We start from the raw sequence: 19,024 nt of genomic DNA on the forward strand, positions 1-19,024 counted from the left end.
TGAGTTGCAAATAGTGATGAAGAGTCACATGTGTCCACTTTACATGGGAGAACAGGACACATTCCGTTAAAAGTTTTGAACCAAACAAGCAGATTCTTTTTTTTTTTCCTTTGATAGAGTAGAGATCTGAAGTGATTTTACTTTTATTTCCTTCACTTTACGCCAATCATGAAGTTTCACAGTGATTTCTGGGGTGGAAGAGGGAAGGTGATATTGAGAATCATCAGGGCTATGGTCCAGATGGCCCCAGGAGGTGTGGGCCTCACTGGGGCAGCTGGAAGAGCACCGACTGCCCGGCGGGCAGGTACGTGATGTCCTCCGAGGCCTCCAACTTGTGCAGCTCAATCAGGCGGTCGCCTGCAGGGGCAAGTGAGTTGGCTATCAGCTCTGCTGCCTTGAAATCGCCCTCCGCAGAGATGATGGCTGCTGCTTCTGCTGCTCAGCCTTTTCCATCACAAATCTGGCTCTCTCTGCTTCCTGCTGAGCCATCTGTTTGGCTTCCACCACTTGTGTGAACTCCTTTCCAAACGTCAGATGTGTCAAGGGTTATGTCATCCAGGATGAGCCTAAAGGTTGCTGCTCGCTCCATGAGGTCATCGCTCACCTGTCTGGAGACCAGCTCTCTCCGGTGATCCGTTCTTCAGCATCAAAGTGAGCCACGACGGATTTAAGGATCTCAGTAGTGATGGATGGCAGCATGTGCTCATCATGGTCTCTGATGCTGGTGAAGATTCGGGGAAGTGGCTAGTAACCGGCTGGAAGAGGATGCGCAGGGTGATGTTGACATTCTGTAAATCTTTGTTTCCATTGATTACTGGCACATTACGTGCTGGAGGGCGGTAAACAAAGATAATTGGTTTCTGTACCCAAGGGATGAGAAAGTGAGTCCCTTTTCCTACAACAATGTCCTGCACTCCACAGAATGGGTCGAAGGTGATAGGATAGCTCTGTGCCCAGCATCTGTATTATACAAGGCAGAATTTGCCACGCCTCCTGCAACGGCTAAGGCCAGGCTGAACTTGCCGATGGACTCAAACACTGTCTCTTTCTGCTGGACCCGCTCACACCTTCACAAGCCCTGGCTCTTCCCGGGCTCACCCCCTTCCCCTCCGACAGGAGGCAGCCGATCCTCTACATTCTCACCTGTCAAGCAGATTCTTTGAACCACTTTTGTGATGTTGAGTATTGTCCTCCTAGCAGCTGTGTGGGAGCAGGGAACAGCTCTCACCTCTGAGTAATGAAAAAAATACTTTTCAGGCCCAGGCTCTGAAATTTCATTATATGACATTATAAGAAAATAGCCTGTGGAGCTCTGTTTGACTAGCAGATGGAGAGAAGGCTGAATAGGATTTTATTTAATGAAAGTACAGTAAGAGGAATACATTGTTTTTTTCTAAAAATTAATAAAGTTGGATGTACACATTCCCTCCAACTTTGCAGCTCCTCTCCCAGAGAAGCGGAAACCCTCCCATCTTCCCTCCAGCCTCACAGCTCCACCCCCAGAGGAACCCTTCCATGTGCAGCAGAAGGTATGCCTTACGATATTCATAGCCATAAATTGAAACAGGCCAAATGTCCATTAAAAGTCAAATATATAAATAAAACTGTGGTATAGTTGTACAGCAGAATACAGCCGTGAAAATGAACTATAATTGTACACATAAACATGCATGAATTAAAGAAATATGTAGAATTTTAATTAATTAATTTATTTTTTGTCCATGCCATGCACCTTGTGGGATTTTAGTTCCCCAACCAGGGATCAAACCCAGGCCCCCTGCAGTGGAAGTGCAGAGTCCTAACCGCTGGACTACCAGGGAATTCCACAATATGTAGAAATTTTTTAAATCACAAGGGAATATCTACAAAATGATTCTATTCATAAAAAGTTTTGAAATAGGTATAAGCAAATAGTATACTATCTAGGGATGCATATGTGGGTATTAAAAACCATTAAAAAGAAAAAGCAAAGGAATGATTAACACAGAGTTCCGGATAGCAGTGGGGAGAGAAGGAAGTGACTGGGGAGGGAGATGGTGCTTCTGAGGTCCTGCTCAGGTTCTATTTTTTAGGCTGGGTGTTGGGTGGTGGGTACAGGAGGTGTTCGTTTTATTATTTTTCAGACTGTACATATACATCCTATATATTCTTTCATATATATGTGTGTGTGTATATACGTATGAAACGTATATATGTAAACTAAAATGTTGTTTATAAGAGTGAATGGGACATGAAAGTGCATGAACTTTTGCTGTGGAGTGAAATCGGGAAATGTTGCCCTGCTTGGGATGAGGGAGTGAAGGGATGGTTTGTCTTGGGTTTTCGGTTTTGGCTGAGCAACCATGGGACGTGTCTTATGCTGACAGGAATGATCCAGTGGAGAAAGGGAAATTGGTGTTTTGAAGGAGAGAAGGAATAATGTGGGAGCAAGTCCTTGAGAGATGAGAGAGGGTGGGATCTAGTGACAAAGGAAGGCTTGGCTTTTGAAAATAGTAAGGACGTTTTCCCATTGTAACACAGACAGTGGCTCTGGATACAAGCTCCAATGAGTATGTAGGTTGAAAAATTGGAAGCTGTGAGATAATAGTAAATATATGTCTTGGTCTTTGGCCCCACTTCCAAGCACAGAGCTCCTAGAACCCTTCCTTGTAAATTCCTAAGTGATACAAGCACCAGGGAAACCTTTGTTCTATTGAGGCCACTCTGGGTGGGTGCCTGATGGCTCCTGGTCTCCAGAAAGGCTAAGCTACGATTAGACGCTTGGAATTTTTACCACCCCCCGACTCCTCCCCCCTCCACTTCTCTAGAAGGGTGAGAGAGGCTGAAAATGGAGTTAATAATTGATCATCCCTGCGTGAAGAAGCCTCCATAAAATCCCAATAGCATGAGGTTTGGAGAGTTTCCAGGTGGCTGAACACATCCGCATACTAGGAGGGTGATGCACCCCAGCTCCACGGAGACAGAAGCTCCTGTGCCCGGGATGCTCTCAGACCTCACCTTGTATTTTTCTTTATCTGGTTGTTCATTTGTATTTTTTTTAATCATATCCTTTGATAAACTGGTAAATGGAAACATTGCCCTGAGTTCTGTGAGCCTCTCTAGCAAATCAGACTCAAACTTGGGAACCTCTGATTTGTACCCAAGCTGGACAGAAATTGTGGGTAACCTGGGGTCGTACTACTAGCAATTGGCATGTGAAGTGGGGGTCAGTCTTGTGGGGCTGAGCGCTTAACCTGTGGGATCTGATGTCATCTCCAGGTAGATAGCATCAGAATTAAGTTGTAGGCCAACCAGCTGGTGTCGTGGAGAATTGCTTGGTGTAGGGAAAATCTCCACACATCTGGCGAAGAAGTGTCACAAGTGAAGTGTTCTGTGTGACAGTAAGGGAGAAACACAAGGGAGGGAGAACTGGGTATTTTCCCCCATTACAGAGGTCAACTGCTTAAATTGTCTCTATCTTCAATGAAGCATAAAGTGAGGTTCTCAACTGAAATGAGTGTGGGGAACACGTGGGAGGTTTGAAGAGATAAAGTCTGAAGTGTCATCCAGGAGAGCAGCAAGCAGGCTTACAAAGGACCTGCAGGAAACCGCGTGTGGTGCTGAGACGGGAACATCAAGATAAACCTGGTCAGCTCAGTCATGTGATTTCACCCTAGCAACATTCAGCGGATCAGGCACAGGCACAGAGAGGTCTGGGTCTGAACAGGGCTGGGTTTGCCAGGTCATGAGATGAAGCAAGAAAAGGGCACAGAAGTGGAGGATCCTGAGAAGGAAACAGTTTAACGACTGACCGTGGAATTTAGACTGAGTGAGAAGAAAAATGAAAGATGGGGGAGGGAGTAATATTAGTAAAACGAGCACTGAATTTAGTGGCTTTGGGATCTTAATGAGGTCAAAGACTTGTCTCACTGTGTGGGGTACTCAGGAGAGCTGGGAAGTTAGTGGTCAGAGATGACTTGAAATGAAGATTTTAGCAGAGGCGCAGTTACTGGTGATGACAAGTCCAAGGTTTGTGTGCCTGGTGGAAGTGAGGAGATCAGGAGCCTGAGACAGTGATGGTAGTTCTCAACCCAGGATAGGGCTGCCTACCTCCTGGGGGCAATATGTGTGGGGATGTTTAACGTGGCCACAACTGTGGAGCGGGTAAAACGCTGGTAATTAGTGGACAGAGTGTAGAGATGCCACATGTCTTGTAATGGGCTGGACTCTCTAGCACAAAGGATTGTCCTACCCTGATGGCAATAGAGCCTCAGCTGAGAAACACTGGCCTAGGGTATTGGATGGGTCACCTGCATGAATGCAGAGTCACTGATGACAGGAAGAAGGTGGAGAGGAAGACAGAGGAGGAGAGGGAGAGCAGAAGAGAGCCATGAGGCAGCAGCTGGTAGAACTTGGTAGCATGGTTTCAGTGGAGCCAGAGGTTTGGTAGCAAAGAATGTGAGACCGAGGGCACATACCCCGAGGGAGAGAGCACCGCAGGGGAGAGCTGGGTTTCACATAAAGCAGAGAGGTCAAGAAGCATTTGAAAAAGTGGAGGCTATTGGGTATTTTCCTGTCACAGACGGGCAGTTCCAGAGGGTACATTGGAAGGTGGGCCAGTAAGGATGAGAAGGAGGGCTGGCCAAATGAGAGCATGCCCAGAGTAGCTGGGGATGAGGACTTGGGCACGGATACTTCTGGTGATCTAAAGTAAAACAACAGGGATGGCCATGTGATGGGTGTAGCCTTGGTGGTCTCTCACAGGAAGGTGGATACTCAGTTCAAACTATGGTCCAGAATCCTTAGTGCACGGATCAGGGACTTCTAGGTAACCATTCCTTGAAGTAACTCCAGAGGGTTCAAGTTTATCTTTCACATTTATTAGAGTACTCCTTGAATAATTTATATGGATTCAGTCAAACCCAGGAAAAATTCAGAAAATCCTACCACACCTCTATTGAATTTTGGAGAAGATTCAGCTACCAGGTCCTTCAGACATTCATGAGTCCAGGCTGCCTGACAGAGTCACCTCATCCAGGAAATTCTGATTTCTATGGGCAGAGTAGGCTGGAACCATGCAGAATTGAGTCCTATGGGCTAGAGCAGTGCTTCTCAACCCTTAATGTACATGTGAATTGCCTGGAGGTTTTGTTAATATGCTGATTCTGACTCAGTGGGTCTGGACTGGACCCGGGTTCTCCACTGCAGAAAAGCAGTGTACTTGAGTGGAAAGAGTAGAAGCCTTGCAACTGGCTAGGTTCGAATATGGGTTTTCCTTATGCTGTCTGTGCATTCTTGGGCTACTAACCACTCAACTCCTTTGGTGTAAAGCAGGAATAACGTCATAGGCTTGTGATAATTAAATGAATAGCCCAAGGAGCACACAGCAGGGGCACTGTAGGAGGACTTCTCTTTCCCCTTTGTCTTGTCCACAAGACCCACTGCCTTTCCAGACTCAGCGTGACACCTTTTTGTATTCGTGGGCATACTGGCCTTCTGTGGTGTGTCAGCTGCCTGCGAGGGCAGCTCTGTGGTGCCCACTCAGTGACGCCAGTGGGAGAGGAAGGTACAGGAGTCTTCTATCTTTGATTAGGGCCAAGCTGGCTGCCCTAGCTCCCCTTAGCTTTTCTTTTTTCAGTTTTGTAATCTGAAAATCCCAGTCCCTATTTGGGTGGATAATCTCTGGCCACCAAGACTGAGGGTCCTAGGTAGACCGAATGGCTTTTCTTTGTCTAATTTTTTCACTGCCCTGTCCAATGCATATTCCTTTTCCAGTGTGGAATGAGTAGAGCAGGCCTCCCACCCTCCCTCTGTGGAGTCTGGCTTAGTGACTTTTGTAACTTTATCCCTGAGTCCACCTGCCTGCAAGGCTATAAGGACAGCCTGGTGAGGCCTGTGGCTTCCTCTGCATGGCTGCAGCTTCAGAAGCACCTGAAGGTTGCCCAGGAACCAAATCCCACTAATCACTGGGAGTTAGGGGTGTGAAGCAAACAGCCTGGCGGTCAATGGCTCCCCTAACTGAGGCCCACTAAGGCCATGAGTGTTTCATAGAACCAGGCAATTCTTTCTGAGTGAAGGGGTCCCGGGGTCAGGGAGATCAATGTAGATGGCTCTACACCACTCCTCAACAGCCCGGGGGTGGTACATTCTTGATTGGGTCCACAAAGCCCTCCCAGTGAGGGCAGGGCTGCAGGGCACAGATGCGCCCATCTAGCCTTTGGAAATGAATGCCTCCCTCACCGAGGTGGGATTGAGAGGAGGCCCCGCTTAACCTTAGCTTTTCCCTTGGCCTTGACAAGATGGACTCTTCACACTTCCCAGTGTAGGAACAAGGTATGATCCTCTTTGGGAGGATTTTCCTTTTGGGGAAAGGATCAAAGGGACAAGATTGAGAGGGCTCAGCAGTTCTCTGGGTTTAGAATCCATAAGGAAATAAGTAGCTGCCTGCCTCTAATCTACCTCTTCGAAGGCATAGCATGGAGCCACTCATCTTTATTAGCATGGACTTCTGCACACTTAGAACAAGGTCTGTATCTGGGTGATAAGGAGAACTTCAGGAGCAGATAATAATGAGAGAGAAAAAACCATTGTCCCTCAGTGTATTTGGTATCCTTTCTACAGGTAAAACCAGTTGCTTTACCAGATTTGAGTTGGTGATCAACTTGTTATAGTCTATCAAAAACCTATGTAGACTGGGGGGGAAAATTCCCCTTCGGCTCCTGTCCTTGAGAACAAATGAGTGGTAAGATCCATTCCTACTTAGCAGAGAGTGGACAGGCATTGACAGACCACAAATGACCTCCATTATTACTTTTTAAAAATTAATTAATTTATTTTTGGCTGCGTTGGATCTTCGCTGCTGCATGCGGGCTTTCTCTAGTTGCGGTGAGAGGGGTGTCCTCTTCATTGTGGGGAGCAGGCTTCCCACTGCGGTGGCGTCTCGTTGCGGAGCACAGGCTCTAGGCATGCGGGCTTCAAAAGTTGTTGCTCGCGGGCTCTAGAGCGCAGGCTCAGTAGTTGTGGTGCTCAGGCTTAGTTGTTCCACGGCATGTGGGCTTCAAAAGTTGTTGCTCACGGGCTCTAGAGCGCAGGCTCAGTAGTTGTGGTGCTCAGGCTCAGTTGTTCCACGGCATGTGGGATCTTCCCGGACCCGGGCTCGAACCCATGTCCCCTGTATTGGCGGGTGGATTCTTAACCACAGTGCCACCAAGGAAGCCCCTCCATTATTTTTTAGTAATACTTAATCCAAGAGAGGTCTTTTGAGTTTGTGGAGGGAAATATTACTTGGCTAGGTACCAAAAGGCCAATGGAGACAGGGGGGTCAGGTTGGAGGTGCAAAGCAGACTAGGTTTGTAGAAAACGAGGTGCGCAGTCACCCAGGCTCCTGCTCGCTTGACGCTTCTAGAAGGGGAGTGTGTGTGCACGAGCAGTGGGGGCAATTCCCCTGCAGGTCTCTCCCCTGCACTCCTGGCGGAGAGAAGAGGGCATGTTCTCCCTTCCCAGCCTTGTCTCCATCCCCCAGAAGCTGGGGCTGGCACCGCTGCCTGGGGGCAGGTGTGGTTATGCTCTCTGACAGCTAAGGACTTGGCCCGTGGACCTGAGCTCGAGGGGAATACATGGGAATAAATGTCCATGCAAATACAAGAGAAACGTATGATGCAGAAGGGCGGGCTATGTTTCTGCAGAGCAGATGGGATTCTTGGGTTTCAAAAATAATCTCCCTATTGGGCGTGAGACAGACTACAAGGACGTACTGTACAACACAGGGAATAAAGCCAATATTCTGTAAGAACTGTAAATGGAGTGTAACCTTTAAAACTGTATAAAAATAAAAAATATCAAACAAAAGTACCCCTCCCCAACACAAATCTATAACATTTGCACTCTCCTGGAGGTCAAAAAGCACTATAAAACATTTCTTATAAAAGTATTTTTTAATAAATTGATGTATTTCAATGTTGTTAACATGATAGCCCAATGCTATATCAAGGTAGCAAAAGTGAAGATTCCTGGTATTTTTTTTTATATAAACACTATGAATGACAGTACATTTGCATTCAACTTCACATGAAATTATCCTCAGGTTCATGAAGATTCTTGAACAGCTGTAACACCTTTCAAACAGTGAAGATGTGTATTGACTGAGTAGACAATGAAAGTCTAATGACTGAGCTGCACTCTAAACCATACTGAAGGAAAGGGGTACAATGGCAGTATGGCCAGCTTGCTGGACAAAACCCAAGCCTTTTAAACTTAGTCACTGAAAGAAAATACAGCATGTATCAAAATTACAGAGTATCTTATAGAAATGGACCCATTAGAAGACACACAGATTAGAACCCTGAAGCAGTGAATGAGTTTCTACCCGTTTTGTGATGGAAAGAAGCCATGGATATAGAGTCCCGCAGCTGTCTGTAGGGTTGAATCTCCTCATACACACAATGCTATCAATTGGTGAAAACCAGAATTCCCTGCTATGTACAAATGCTGGTGAAGGTAACTTGCACTATTGCTGTGGGTCAGAACAATAGTGGGCTGGATTTCAGGCATCAAGTGGAGGCTCTCTTTACTGCTGTATCACTGCCTTCTACCATTCCACAGGCCACACTTTCCAAAGCTGATGCCCCTTTCTTAGGGTTGAAAGAAAGAAAAAACAAAACCCAAGGGCACTGAAAACAAACAGTAGAAACCAGCAGCTTCTGACCCTCTTAACACTATATTACTGCCCAACCCACAATGAGAAATGTATTTCACTTGGTTACAACTACGAAGAGAATATCTGATGCTATCATATCACATGTATCTTAATGACCAGATTTTTTATATAGGATTTTTCTTAACAGAGATCAGGTTGAGAACAAGATTCTTTTCCTCCGAGGGCAAGAGAAAGCTGGTGAAATGCTAGTTAATTGAATTCACCCTCAATTTTGAACTGCAGTGGACAAACTGACTTAAATGAGATTTTCTAAAGTAAAGATATTTCTTTCTCAACCTCTAGTACCATTAGACTGCAAGCAATCTCACATCCAGAATTTTATCTGGTGGTTCTATGATAATTGGCCTCAGGCCATTATTTATTTTTACTAGGACCTTAACACTATTTTTAAACTCCAAATGCTGCAGATGAAAGTCAATACAACAAAATAACAATAAAATCATTTGTGTGCTGAGGAGCTGGATTCTGGATAAGCAAAGGTGGAAGGCTCCTGGCTACTCACCAAGAAGTGCCTAAATAATGGCCACTCCTTCATGTGTGTCTGTAGCACAGATTTAAACTCATGTCTATTTGAATGGATTAGAAAAAACTGGAATCCACCACATTAGTAAAAACAAAAAATCCCAAGCGAATGGCATCAAACATTTTTCACTAACCTGGGTTTTAGTGATAGGACTCTTCTTTGAGTGAACTGATTCACTGTCAAGAGTCTTCGCATTTTATTCTACATCTCAGTTTTAGACCTGAATCAGGTCGACTTTTCATGAAGATCACAGATTCCTTTCCGTCACAGCTCTTAAGACACGTGCTCTGCCCCCCCGCAGAAGAACTGAGAATAACTGGTAAAAGCTTTCCTCTCCGGCAACAGAACAGTCAAAAGCATACATTAGGTTAAGTGGCTTCATTTTCCTCAGGTCAAACCCAAGGTTTATTTTCCCTATGAACAGGGTGTGCTTAATTTGATAAAATGACTCAAAATCAGCTTATGGAAAAGTTAAAAATGTAGTGTACTGAAAGATATGTATCCTTACAAAGAGCAATAGCAAACAATCCAATCTAGAAGTTTAAATAAAATTAGATGATTTTAAAACTATTGAGATATATATATATATATAAAGCTGAAGTCACTGCCTTGGATAATTTATACACTGCATCCAATATTTTATGTAGAACATTCATTCTTAAGGCAGAAAAATTGAATTTGACATGTAATGACTCGGCTCTTACATCCAAGGGTCAAACTGGGAGTAAACTTGAGCAGACAGATTCCTTGCTAATGAGGACTTATCTGCGGTGACAATTTCATTCTTCGAGTAGGTTATGTAAGAGACATACATTTGAGAGAACAGAAAAAGATGAATAAGACACATAAATATGAGTTTTCAACAAGAGGTCAATGAGACTAAGCTTTCTATTATGAGGTGAAACTACTCCCATAACAAACTAACAAACTGCAACATACTCTTTCTGGTATGGTACATAAAATGTTTAAAATATCAAAGTATTAACTTTTTGGAGAGTGTTACTTTAGACTCTAGTTTTCAAGGTGTAGTATAAAAGGTAGCCTGAATAGTTAAAAGCAGTTGAATGTCAACTCACACTGCTACTCAGAAGGCTACCACTTAGGATATTCCTGCCCCACAAACAAAATCCTGTGCAGGGAGGATATCAATATATAATAAAATAAAAATGAAGCCTCCAACACATGTGCAAAAACACTTGTTACTAGTAAGAATACCTTTAACGAAAAACATCTTACGGAATCAGAGGCATCAAAGCCAGACTGACACGAGTTTACCATCCCGTGGAGGTGGCCGGATATTTGGGATGAAAGCCACCGTTTGGTGGGAACCTCAGGAGATGTACCACTTGGAGTGGAGGGAGTGCTGAGCGCCCAGGGTCAGGTGCCTCTCACGCAGATCAAGGTCCCAAGCCCTCAGGGCTGTATGTGCTCCTTCACCTCTGTGCACCCTGGCACCAAAATGGTAACAAAAACAAACACAAACCTAAAGGACAATTCCTAAGCAGGTGATGGTGACTATAACTGTGTAAGTACCTTCTTGTGTGCCTATTATTTATGCCGAAGCTCGGGCAATTGTCAGAAGTGTACAAAGATTACCTGCCTAATTTTTGAAGACATGAAGATTTTCTTCTTTCATGGTGGCAGGAGTCCATGCAAGATTTGTAAACAGCGATACAAAATACTGTAAACATAACTTAACAGAGCTTATATAAAACAGAAGTAAATCCAAATTTACAAGTGGGTAAAAAAGACAGAGGGCAGCTTCATACAAAGTTCTCCCTCCTGCGCCAAGTGATTTTTTTTTTTTTTGATTACAAATATAATCCTGAGCTGAAAAACTGGGATTTGGGGGAGAGCCATCTTTGCATACAAAATATCCAAAGGACATTTACTCTTTTACTCTTCTGTAGTGATATTCAACTGCCAGAGACAGTTCTGAACGTGTGACTTTGGAGACATTTACAGTTTAGTGTGGCGCCCGGGTCTGGAGCCTGCGGCAGTGCTGGCCATGGAAGCGGAGGCTGCAGCATCCTCTGCTTCCTCCAGTTCGTCCTGGAGCTCTTGGCTGACGCTAGACTGCAGGGCTGCGGGAGTGAGCCACTCCTTTGGGAGGCAACTCTGGAGAAAGGGTATACAGGAGCTGAAGTAGGCAAGCCGATTGATCCAGCGAGGAATCTCCTTCCCACAAAGAATCTACAGGAGAAAGAGTGTAGTATTAGGTGAGAGGTTAGGGTTATCTGGTCAGCTGCCAAGGAGTGGAGGGTCGGGGAGGGAGGCGGATATACAAAAAGGCCACTGCACATTAGCCTTTGGTGCTGTTACTTCCGGCCTTTGATGACAAGCAGCTCCCTAACTCGGAAGCCTGGGGTCCCCCTACTGTCAGCTCCATCCCTTCCCTTCTGAAGAACTTTGTTAAGTTGCTTACTTTTTACATCTATAAAATCAAGCTAATTCCATTTGGCTCCTTTCTTTCTTTGGTCTTTGTAACTGCTTTGAGAAGCATGTAGAAGCATTTTGAACACGTAGAAGACTTGTTAATACAAGATACTATTCAAGTAACAGAAGCTCCAGGCACTTCTCATCCTCATTCTGTTCTTAGGACTTGTAAGCCCCCTCTTTTCCCAACTGCAAATAATAAGAACGAGGTCTTTTACAATACTAACTTTACTCTTTATTATCCTCCTTTCCTTCTGCAGTCAACACTAGGGTTAACTAATCCACGCTTTATTGTCCCTGTGGTGTTTTTGCCTCCAATCATGTCAAAGATTATAATCATTATAATTATGATCTGGAAGTACCATCTATTTTAGCTTAGTTGGTTTCAAAGTATCTTACATCCAAAAATTAGCTAAAATGTAAATAAGCTGGCACCTGTAATCAAGCAATATAACTTTTCTCCCTAAAGGTTTAGCCCTATGCCTTAAGGGCTACATTTAAATACTATGTCTCTGTCTTAACTACAGGGCTAGGCGGTGGTCTCAATGGAGGGAGGGTGGCATGTTTTGATCATTTTTGATTACCTGGCCTGGAAGCACAGAGAGGTAGACAGTACTTAAAAATACCTGGAGAATGTGCATGAATTAGATCTGGGGGAAAGCTGAGCAATGACCTTATACCATTCCTATCTCTCTATTCTAAAAAACACAGGCAAACAAGTATTACATTATATTTTACACCCAAGACATAATTGGGGATATATGTATATTTGAAGGTTACCGCAGAGTGGTGACTAGGAATAGTGAGGTTAATGTAATAAGCCATTGTTGACTATCCAGCAGCTGTTTTCTTCATTCTCCTTCCTAAATCCTGATTTCATTCAGTAATCTACCTTCCTCCATATATCAACGTGCTTCATAGGAAGCTGACTTCATCCCAACACCTGCAGGTGGCTTGACTAACCTAAAACAGAGGTCTGGAAACTAAAGCCACCTGTTTTTATAGGTAAAATTTTATTGCAACACAGCCATGCCCCTTCATTTTTCTTTTATGGCCTACAGTTCTTGGGCTACTGAATACATTTTGGCACAAACAAGGAGGACCATTTAGCTGTGAAAAGAAATGAGGACTATCTCTATATACTGTTAACAGAATAAACTCCATGATACAATGTTAAGTTAAAAAAACGAAGCGTGTGTAGGATGCCCCCCAAATATAACAGTGGACCGGCACAGAGTAAGTTATAGACATTCCCATTCTAAAAGGGAGAACATGGAAGGAAGAAAGGAATCATTAGTCCCAAGCAATTTCCTTTTATAAATTTATTTTATTATTTATTTTGGCTGCACTGGGTCTTCATTGCTGCGTGAGGGCTTTCTCTAGTTGCAGTGAGCAGGGGCTGCTCTTCGTTGCATTGTGCAGGCATCTCACTGCGGTGGCTTCTCTTGTTGCGGAGCATGGGCTCTAGGCGCGGGCTTCAGTAGTTGCAGCATGCAGGCTCAGTAGTTGTGGCTCGCGGGCTCTAGAGCGCAGGCTCAGTAGTCGCGGCGCACGGGCTTAGGTGCTCCTCAGCATGTGGGATCTTCCCGGACCAGGGATGGAACCCGTGTCCCCTGCATTGGCAGGTGGATTCTTAACCACTGCGCCACCAGGGAAGCCCCCCAAGCAATTTCAAAATCTGACTGGGCAACCTCCATTAGGTTTCAAGGCCTAGGACTAATCCTCTGCGGCCCTCAGTTCTGTGGTCTGGGCCCTTGAAATTACCCTTTTTCGCCAGGCTGTTTACTGCCTGTGAAATTTTGGAATCCAACAGTCATCTTTCATTTTGTCCTCTGTCAGTCCAAGCCGGCAGTGTTTCTGCTAATATAACATCCTCAAAAATGTTGAGTCTCCTGTGGGATTCACTCTATTGGATAACAGGTTCCTCTACAGATGTTTCCTGGAAAATCACATTTCTATTCCTGATTTCCACTGAGATGGCTGAGAGGATCCACGGGTCACATGTTTAATCTCTTCAGCAGCAGCAAAAGGTTATCCAGTCACACCCTTGGCCTTCTCTCCACAATATGCTTTCCTAACAGTAAAGCCCTCTGCTATGTTAATTTTTCTCCGTACAGCACAGGAACCAATTCTTTTTTTGAAGACTGTTAAGTAACGGAAAAGAATCAAGACATCTATCCTACCTTTCCTATGCGGACTGAACCTCACAGTAACAAGGGGGTATGGCCTTTATTTATCCTGATTCAAACAAACTGTTAAAAAATTATGACAATTGGGAAAATTTCAACATCGTATATGTGCATTATATTAAGGAATGCATGTTAATTTTTTTAGGTTGATAATATTTGTAGTTATGTTAAAAAAATCTTTATCTTCGGAGCTACAAAGTAAACTACTTACAACTGAAATGAAATAACACCTGGGATTTGTTTCAAAGTAATCTAGGGATCAGAGTGTTATTTCAGAGTGGGCATTTATGGATGAAACAAAATTAGCCATGAGTTGATACTTTTTGAAGCTAAGTGATAAGTATATCAGGCTCATTATACTATTCTCTCTTTTATTCAGGCTTGGAATTTCCCACTGAAAATATTAATTTACAGAAGGTATTCAGGCCAGTGGCATTTAGTAACGGCAATGCCATTCTTCTTGCTAGTGACTGGTTTAGAAATGGCATTCGACCCAATTCTGGCCATGAAACATGACCTGCTTTGGAAAGGGTGGGAGGTTCTGGAGAAAGTCTCAGTTTCTCAGAGAGAAGTAACAGGAGAGACAGAGCTTTCTTTTTTCTCTTCATGTTGCTGTATCAGGATATGGTGCCGAAAATTGTTGCAACTACCTGAAAACCATAAAGGGAGCTAGCCTGAGGGCAGAGCCAACCTAACACCCTAAGGATGGCAGCTCAGAGAGATAAAAAGACCTTAGGCCACTGGTGACACACAGTTGAGACACTGACCATACTGACATGGAGCCCACCTTGTCCTGGACTTCTTGTTTTGTGAGATAACATATTTCCTCATTGTTCAAGTCAATCTGAATCAGATTCGAATGCATCTGACCTGTAGTGTAGGGGTTGGGAAACTTTATCTATAAAGAGCCAAACAGTAAATATTTTAGGCTCCACAGACCATTTGGTTTCTGATACAATTACTCAACTCAGCTGCTGCAGTCTGTAAGCAGTAAAGATGATAGGTTAAAAAAATGAGTACGGACGTGTTCCAGTCAGATTTTAATGGATACTGAAATGTGAATTTCATATAATTTATACATGTAGCTATATATTCTTCTTTTGACCTTTTCCCAACAGTTTAAAGATGTAAAAATCGGGACTTCTCTGGTGGCGTAGTGGTTGAGAATCCGCCTGCCAATGCAGGGGACACAGGTTCGAGCCCTGGTTCGGGAAGATCCCACATGCCACGGAGCAACTAAGCCCGTGCACCACAACTGCTGAGCCTGCGCTCTAGAGCCCGCAAGCCACAACTACTGAAGCCCACGCGCCTAGAGCCCGTGCTCTGCAACAAGAGGAGCCACCGCAATGAGAAGACTGCGCACTGCAACAAAGAATAGCCCCCGCTCGCCACAACTAGAGAGAGCCCGCACACAGCAACGAAGACCCAATGCAGCCAAAAATAAATAAATAAATAAATTAAGAAAAAGGTAAAAACCATCTTTAGCTTGCAGGCCATACAAAAACAGGTGGTAGGCTGGTATTGGTGTGCAGGTTGTAGTGGTTTGCTAATCCTTGCTGTAGAGAAGCATTTGAAATGATAACTATGATGCTTCTTAGAATTTTTGGAACAATTCTGAATAACAGAGTACATATATCAACAATCATTTATAATTAGCTATGGTTTTCTATCTGCAATTGGTTATATGACATATGTAGAAACTATGTTGTCAAAGATGTAGAAGCACATTAGATTTAATAACTTTTTAAGAGTGCCTAACATTAAATTTTTTTGCCTTGATTATGAGGTTTACTAAAAATAGCCCTTTACCTCCTTCACTATCCATAATTCTAGTCTCAGTTGTCACTAACAAGCTGGCAGTTAGTGAGCTCAGTTCTGAGCTCAGAACTTCTGAGTCTCAGTTTCTTTAACAATTCAGCACTCACACAGGTGAAAGCATGAAAATTGTGACCTAAAAAGACGGCTCCAGGGACATCTAGAATTGTTCTTCAGGCACTCAACTCCAATATGGTTTTAGGGTTAGACCAGGGCTGAGGTGGTGTTACAGATGCTCAATAAAGCTAATAATTTATTTGGGAGAGAGGATAAGTTGGAGCCAGAAGAAGTAATGATAAAATATAACAAGCACTGAACTAAGCAGTCTGGGTCTAATCTGAGTTCTTCACAATCTTGGTAAGTCATTTCCCCAATCAGGGCCTGTTACTTAGTCTATAAAATGAGGAGACTAGATTAGATGCTGTCTAAAACCTTTGCTAATTTTAACATTCTATGGATCTTTGAATGCATTTCCTACAAATGTAATGTCTAGGGTCAAGAAAGCTTAGAACTACCTTCTCTCTTCCTTGAAAATCAACTTGGTCACGTCTGCGGTATCAATGCACCCACTAGACTAGTGGGTACTTCTCCAACTTTTATGAATCATCTGGGGATCATGTTAAAATGAAGATTCTGATTCAGTACATCTATGGTGGGGTAGAGATGATGTGTATCTTACAAATTCCTATGTGATGCTAATGCCGCCAGTCCTCAAAAATAATTTGAGAAGCACAGCAGTAGTCTGCTGTAGTCCTGTTTGAAACCTATGCTGTGGAAGCCATGAGGGCAGTGAAAAGGGCCAGGTAGCTAAACAGCTCTGCAGAGGAGGTCACTGAAGCAGCAGCTCATTTTCTCTTTTACACATTTCACAATTTCTGTGGTACCTTATGTGGTTTCTGCAACCATCTGCTAAGGGTCAGAAAGCTGGGAAGCTGTTTCAAGCACTATTTAATTCTCCAGACCTTATTTTATAATCTTTTGCTTTCTTCCCATCATTTTCTTTTTTAAAGTCCTTTAATTTGGATCTACTTTTGGTTTTCTGCTTGGCATTCAAGAACTGGGAAGGCAATAAGTGTGTGTGTGTGATAAACTGGCAGAGTAAAATTTCAAGATAGGAGAAATGAATTACTTATTAATAAGTAAGAGCCAGAAAAATTTCAAGTTGGCAACTAAAATTTAGGAAAAGAGAAATCATAGTGGCTAAGCAGCAGAAGTCACTTAAGCATTAATTTTTAAAATTTTTTATTATTTTTATTTTTTTCTTCCCCAACCCCCTAGGCATTAATTTTTAAGTGAAAATATAAGATTGTGATGAAACAAATTAGAATAAGAAGAGACCCGTTACTGTATTCACTCTACTCACTGCAAAGTCATGAACAGAATTACAGTTTAAACCTGTGCTGACTCTAAAGTTACCAACTTTGGAAAGGTCACTCATATAAAAGAAATATTCACATAAAAGAAATAAAATACCATATATTACACAACATAAATAATCAGAAAAAAATAATGGATTAAATATAGTGGGACAGTTTGAAGAACTTTTAGAATAAAATTTAACTTACCTCTGATAAAGCCGAAGAAAAGTGGTTGCAGTTTTTATGCATCAAATGGTAAGCATTGCCTTTGTATTCTTTTCCCAATTCTTCTACAATTTTTTCTATATCATCTTCTAGGAAGTCGGTGCTCCCTAAAACAACAGCTTCTCTTAAAGAACAAAAAAAAAAAAAAGAAAAAAAAAAAAGAAAAAAAAGAATATAGCTGCGTGAGTTATAGGTATTATAGGCATGCTTAAAGACTCATTTCCAGAAATGCTCATTGCCAGGAATATTATGACTGATGTAACAAAGCTGGGTTACTGTAAGAAGACTAAAAGGTAAATGAGGTATTTTAATAATCTCGATTATTTTCTACTTTTTAAAAGCAATAAACTCTTAAGTATACCACTTCTAAATAATACAAATGTAAAATAAGTCATTTTCTTTATTAAACAGTGTCATATTAAAAATATAATATCACAGTTATTTTTATTACTATTACATTAGCAGTTACATTATTAGAGAATCAGATCCATGCTGCAAATATTCTTGCTTAATTACACTCACCATCTAATGGCTGGTCATATTCTCACTTAGAAATAATCTTTTAAGTTATCTGCCACTGGGCTGCAATGAGATGACTGTCAAATGACTAATTTTTAAAAAAGCATTATAAACCCAAAATCCCCCAAAACAATACACCAAACCAAAAAAACAATACACCAAACCAAAAAAGCAACCAGCCCCGCCACCACTCCCAAACTACTACCCTGGAAATGCAACAGACATTCAATAGAGAGTAGAATTTTAGTCAGATACAAGTCAGGCATCCAAGAAAGCTGACAATACTTAGAAAATCCTTTTATCTAGCAGTTTTGACCAAAGGGAGACCTAAGGAATGGATTCAGGCTGGCATTATAGCACTTCTGTGTGTAAATATTTCAAATTAGTTATATGCTAAGAGAATCATTAACTCAGTAGTGATAAAAAGATACAGCCCTATACTGAATTTCAATGTTATAACCTCATTTCACTATTTTTCACTTGGCAAGTTAACTATTATAGGTCCAGAAGTTTCTTTAAAGTTCCTTGAAACTAAGATTCTAAATATCACTTTAAATACAAAACTCAATTAAGGAATGGAAATTTGATTATTAGCATTCAGGTTTTCAGTGCTGTTTACTACACATAAGGCTCCACAGTACACTCAGATCCATAATTTTAGGTTTATCAATACATATAATACACGTACCTTAACAACAGTTTCTTGGCTAATCTATTCAAATTATTTTAGTTATTTCAAGTTTGTAAACAGTGTCCCTTTCATTGGGAAAATGAAGAGATTTTTAAGAGTGTTAAGTAGGTCACAATAAAACTTTCCTCCATCTCCCCCCAAATAGGAGACTGAGGGGAAGCAGTCATTATACAGGAAATGTTTTCTAAAGCACAATCTTATACCAGGTAAAAATACTTTTAAAGTAGACATGGTAACTTTTGTGGGTCCTGAATAAGAGCAACAGACTTGCTTATTTCAGGCACTTTATTTGGCTGATAACTATCTTTACACAACAATTTAGATTTGATTTTAAAGTGTCCGCAACTGAAACAACATTAAAGAAACATTTTAAGTTCCTAGATTTTAATCTACAGAATGAATTCTGTATGCCTGAAAACAAGCTTTGGCATCTAAGACAGTGTAATAAAAATTATCCTCCCTACTTACTTAAATTTAAATGTTTCTCCTAGTTCAGAAGCATTTCCTGGGGAAATTTCAAATATTCCAGAAAAGGGGTAAGGATGGCCACCATAAGCAAATTCTGAAAAGAGA

The 19,024-nt window shown here is 42.3% G+C and overlaps 1 protein-coding gene and 1 pseudogene across 2 annotated transcripts in view; both read right to left on the reverse strand.

The window, feature by feature from the left end:
• Nucleotides 1–262: 262 nt before the first annotated feature.
• LOC307065410 (prohibitin 1-like) lies at nucleotides 263–4,187 on the reverse strand (annotated as a pseudogene). Its single transcript has 3 exons — nucleotides 4,090–4,187; nucleotides 3,292–3,340; nucleotides 263–1,048 (listed from the first exon to the last, which is right to left on the reverse strand). The product of its transcript is annotated as a prohibitin 1-like (transcript).
• A 6,538-nt stretch (nucleotides 4,188–10,725) lies between these two features.
• The window catches only part of DESI2 (desumoylating isopeptidase 2), a gene marked incomplete at its 5' end in the record, with an annotated part of 38,617 nt that continues 30,318 nt past the window's right edge, over nucleotides 10,726–19,024 (reverse strand). Inside the window, 3 exons of the mRNA XM_079725569.1 lie at nucleotides 10,726–11,411; nucleotides 17,224–17,365; nucleotides 18,920–19,013. Of these exons, the coding sequence (XP_079581695.1) occupies nucleotides 11,178–11,411; nucleotides 17,224–17,365; nucleotides 18,920–19,013 (470 nt within the window). The 3' untranslated portion in view covers nucleotides 10,726–11,177. The remainder of the gene's footprint in view (nucleotides 11,412–17,223; nucleotides 17,366–18,919; nucleotides 19,014–19,024) is intronic.

The sequence above is a fragment of the Hyperoodon ampullatus genome, assembly GCF_949752795.1.
Source record: "Hyperoodon ampullatus genome assembly, chromosome: 2".
In the NCBI taxonomy this organism is placed as follows: domain Eukaryota; kingdom Metazoa; phylum Chordata; class Mammalia; order Artiodactyla; family Ziphiidae; genus Hyperoodon; species Hyperoodon ampullatus.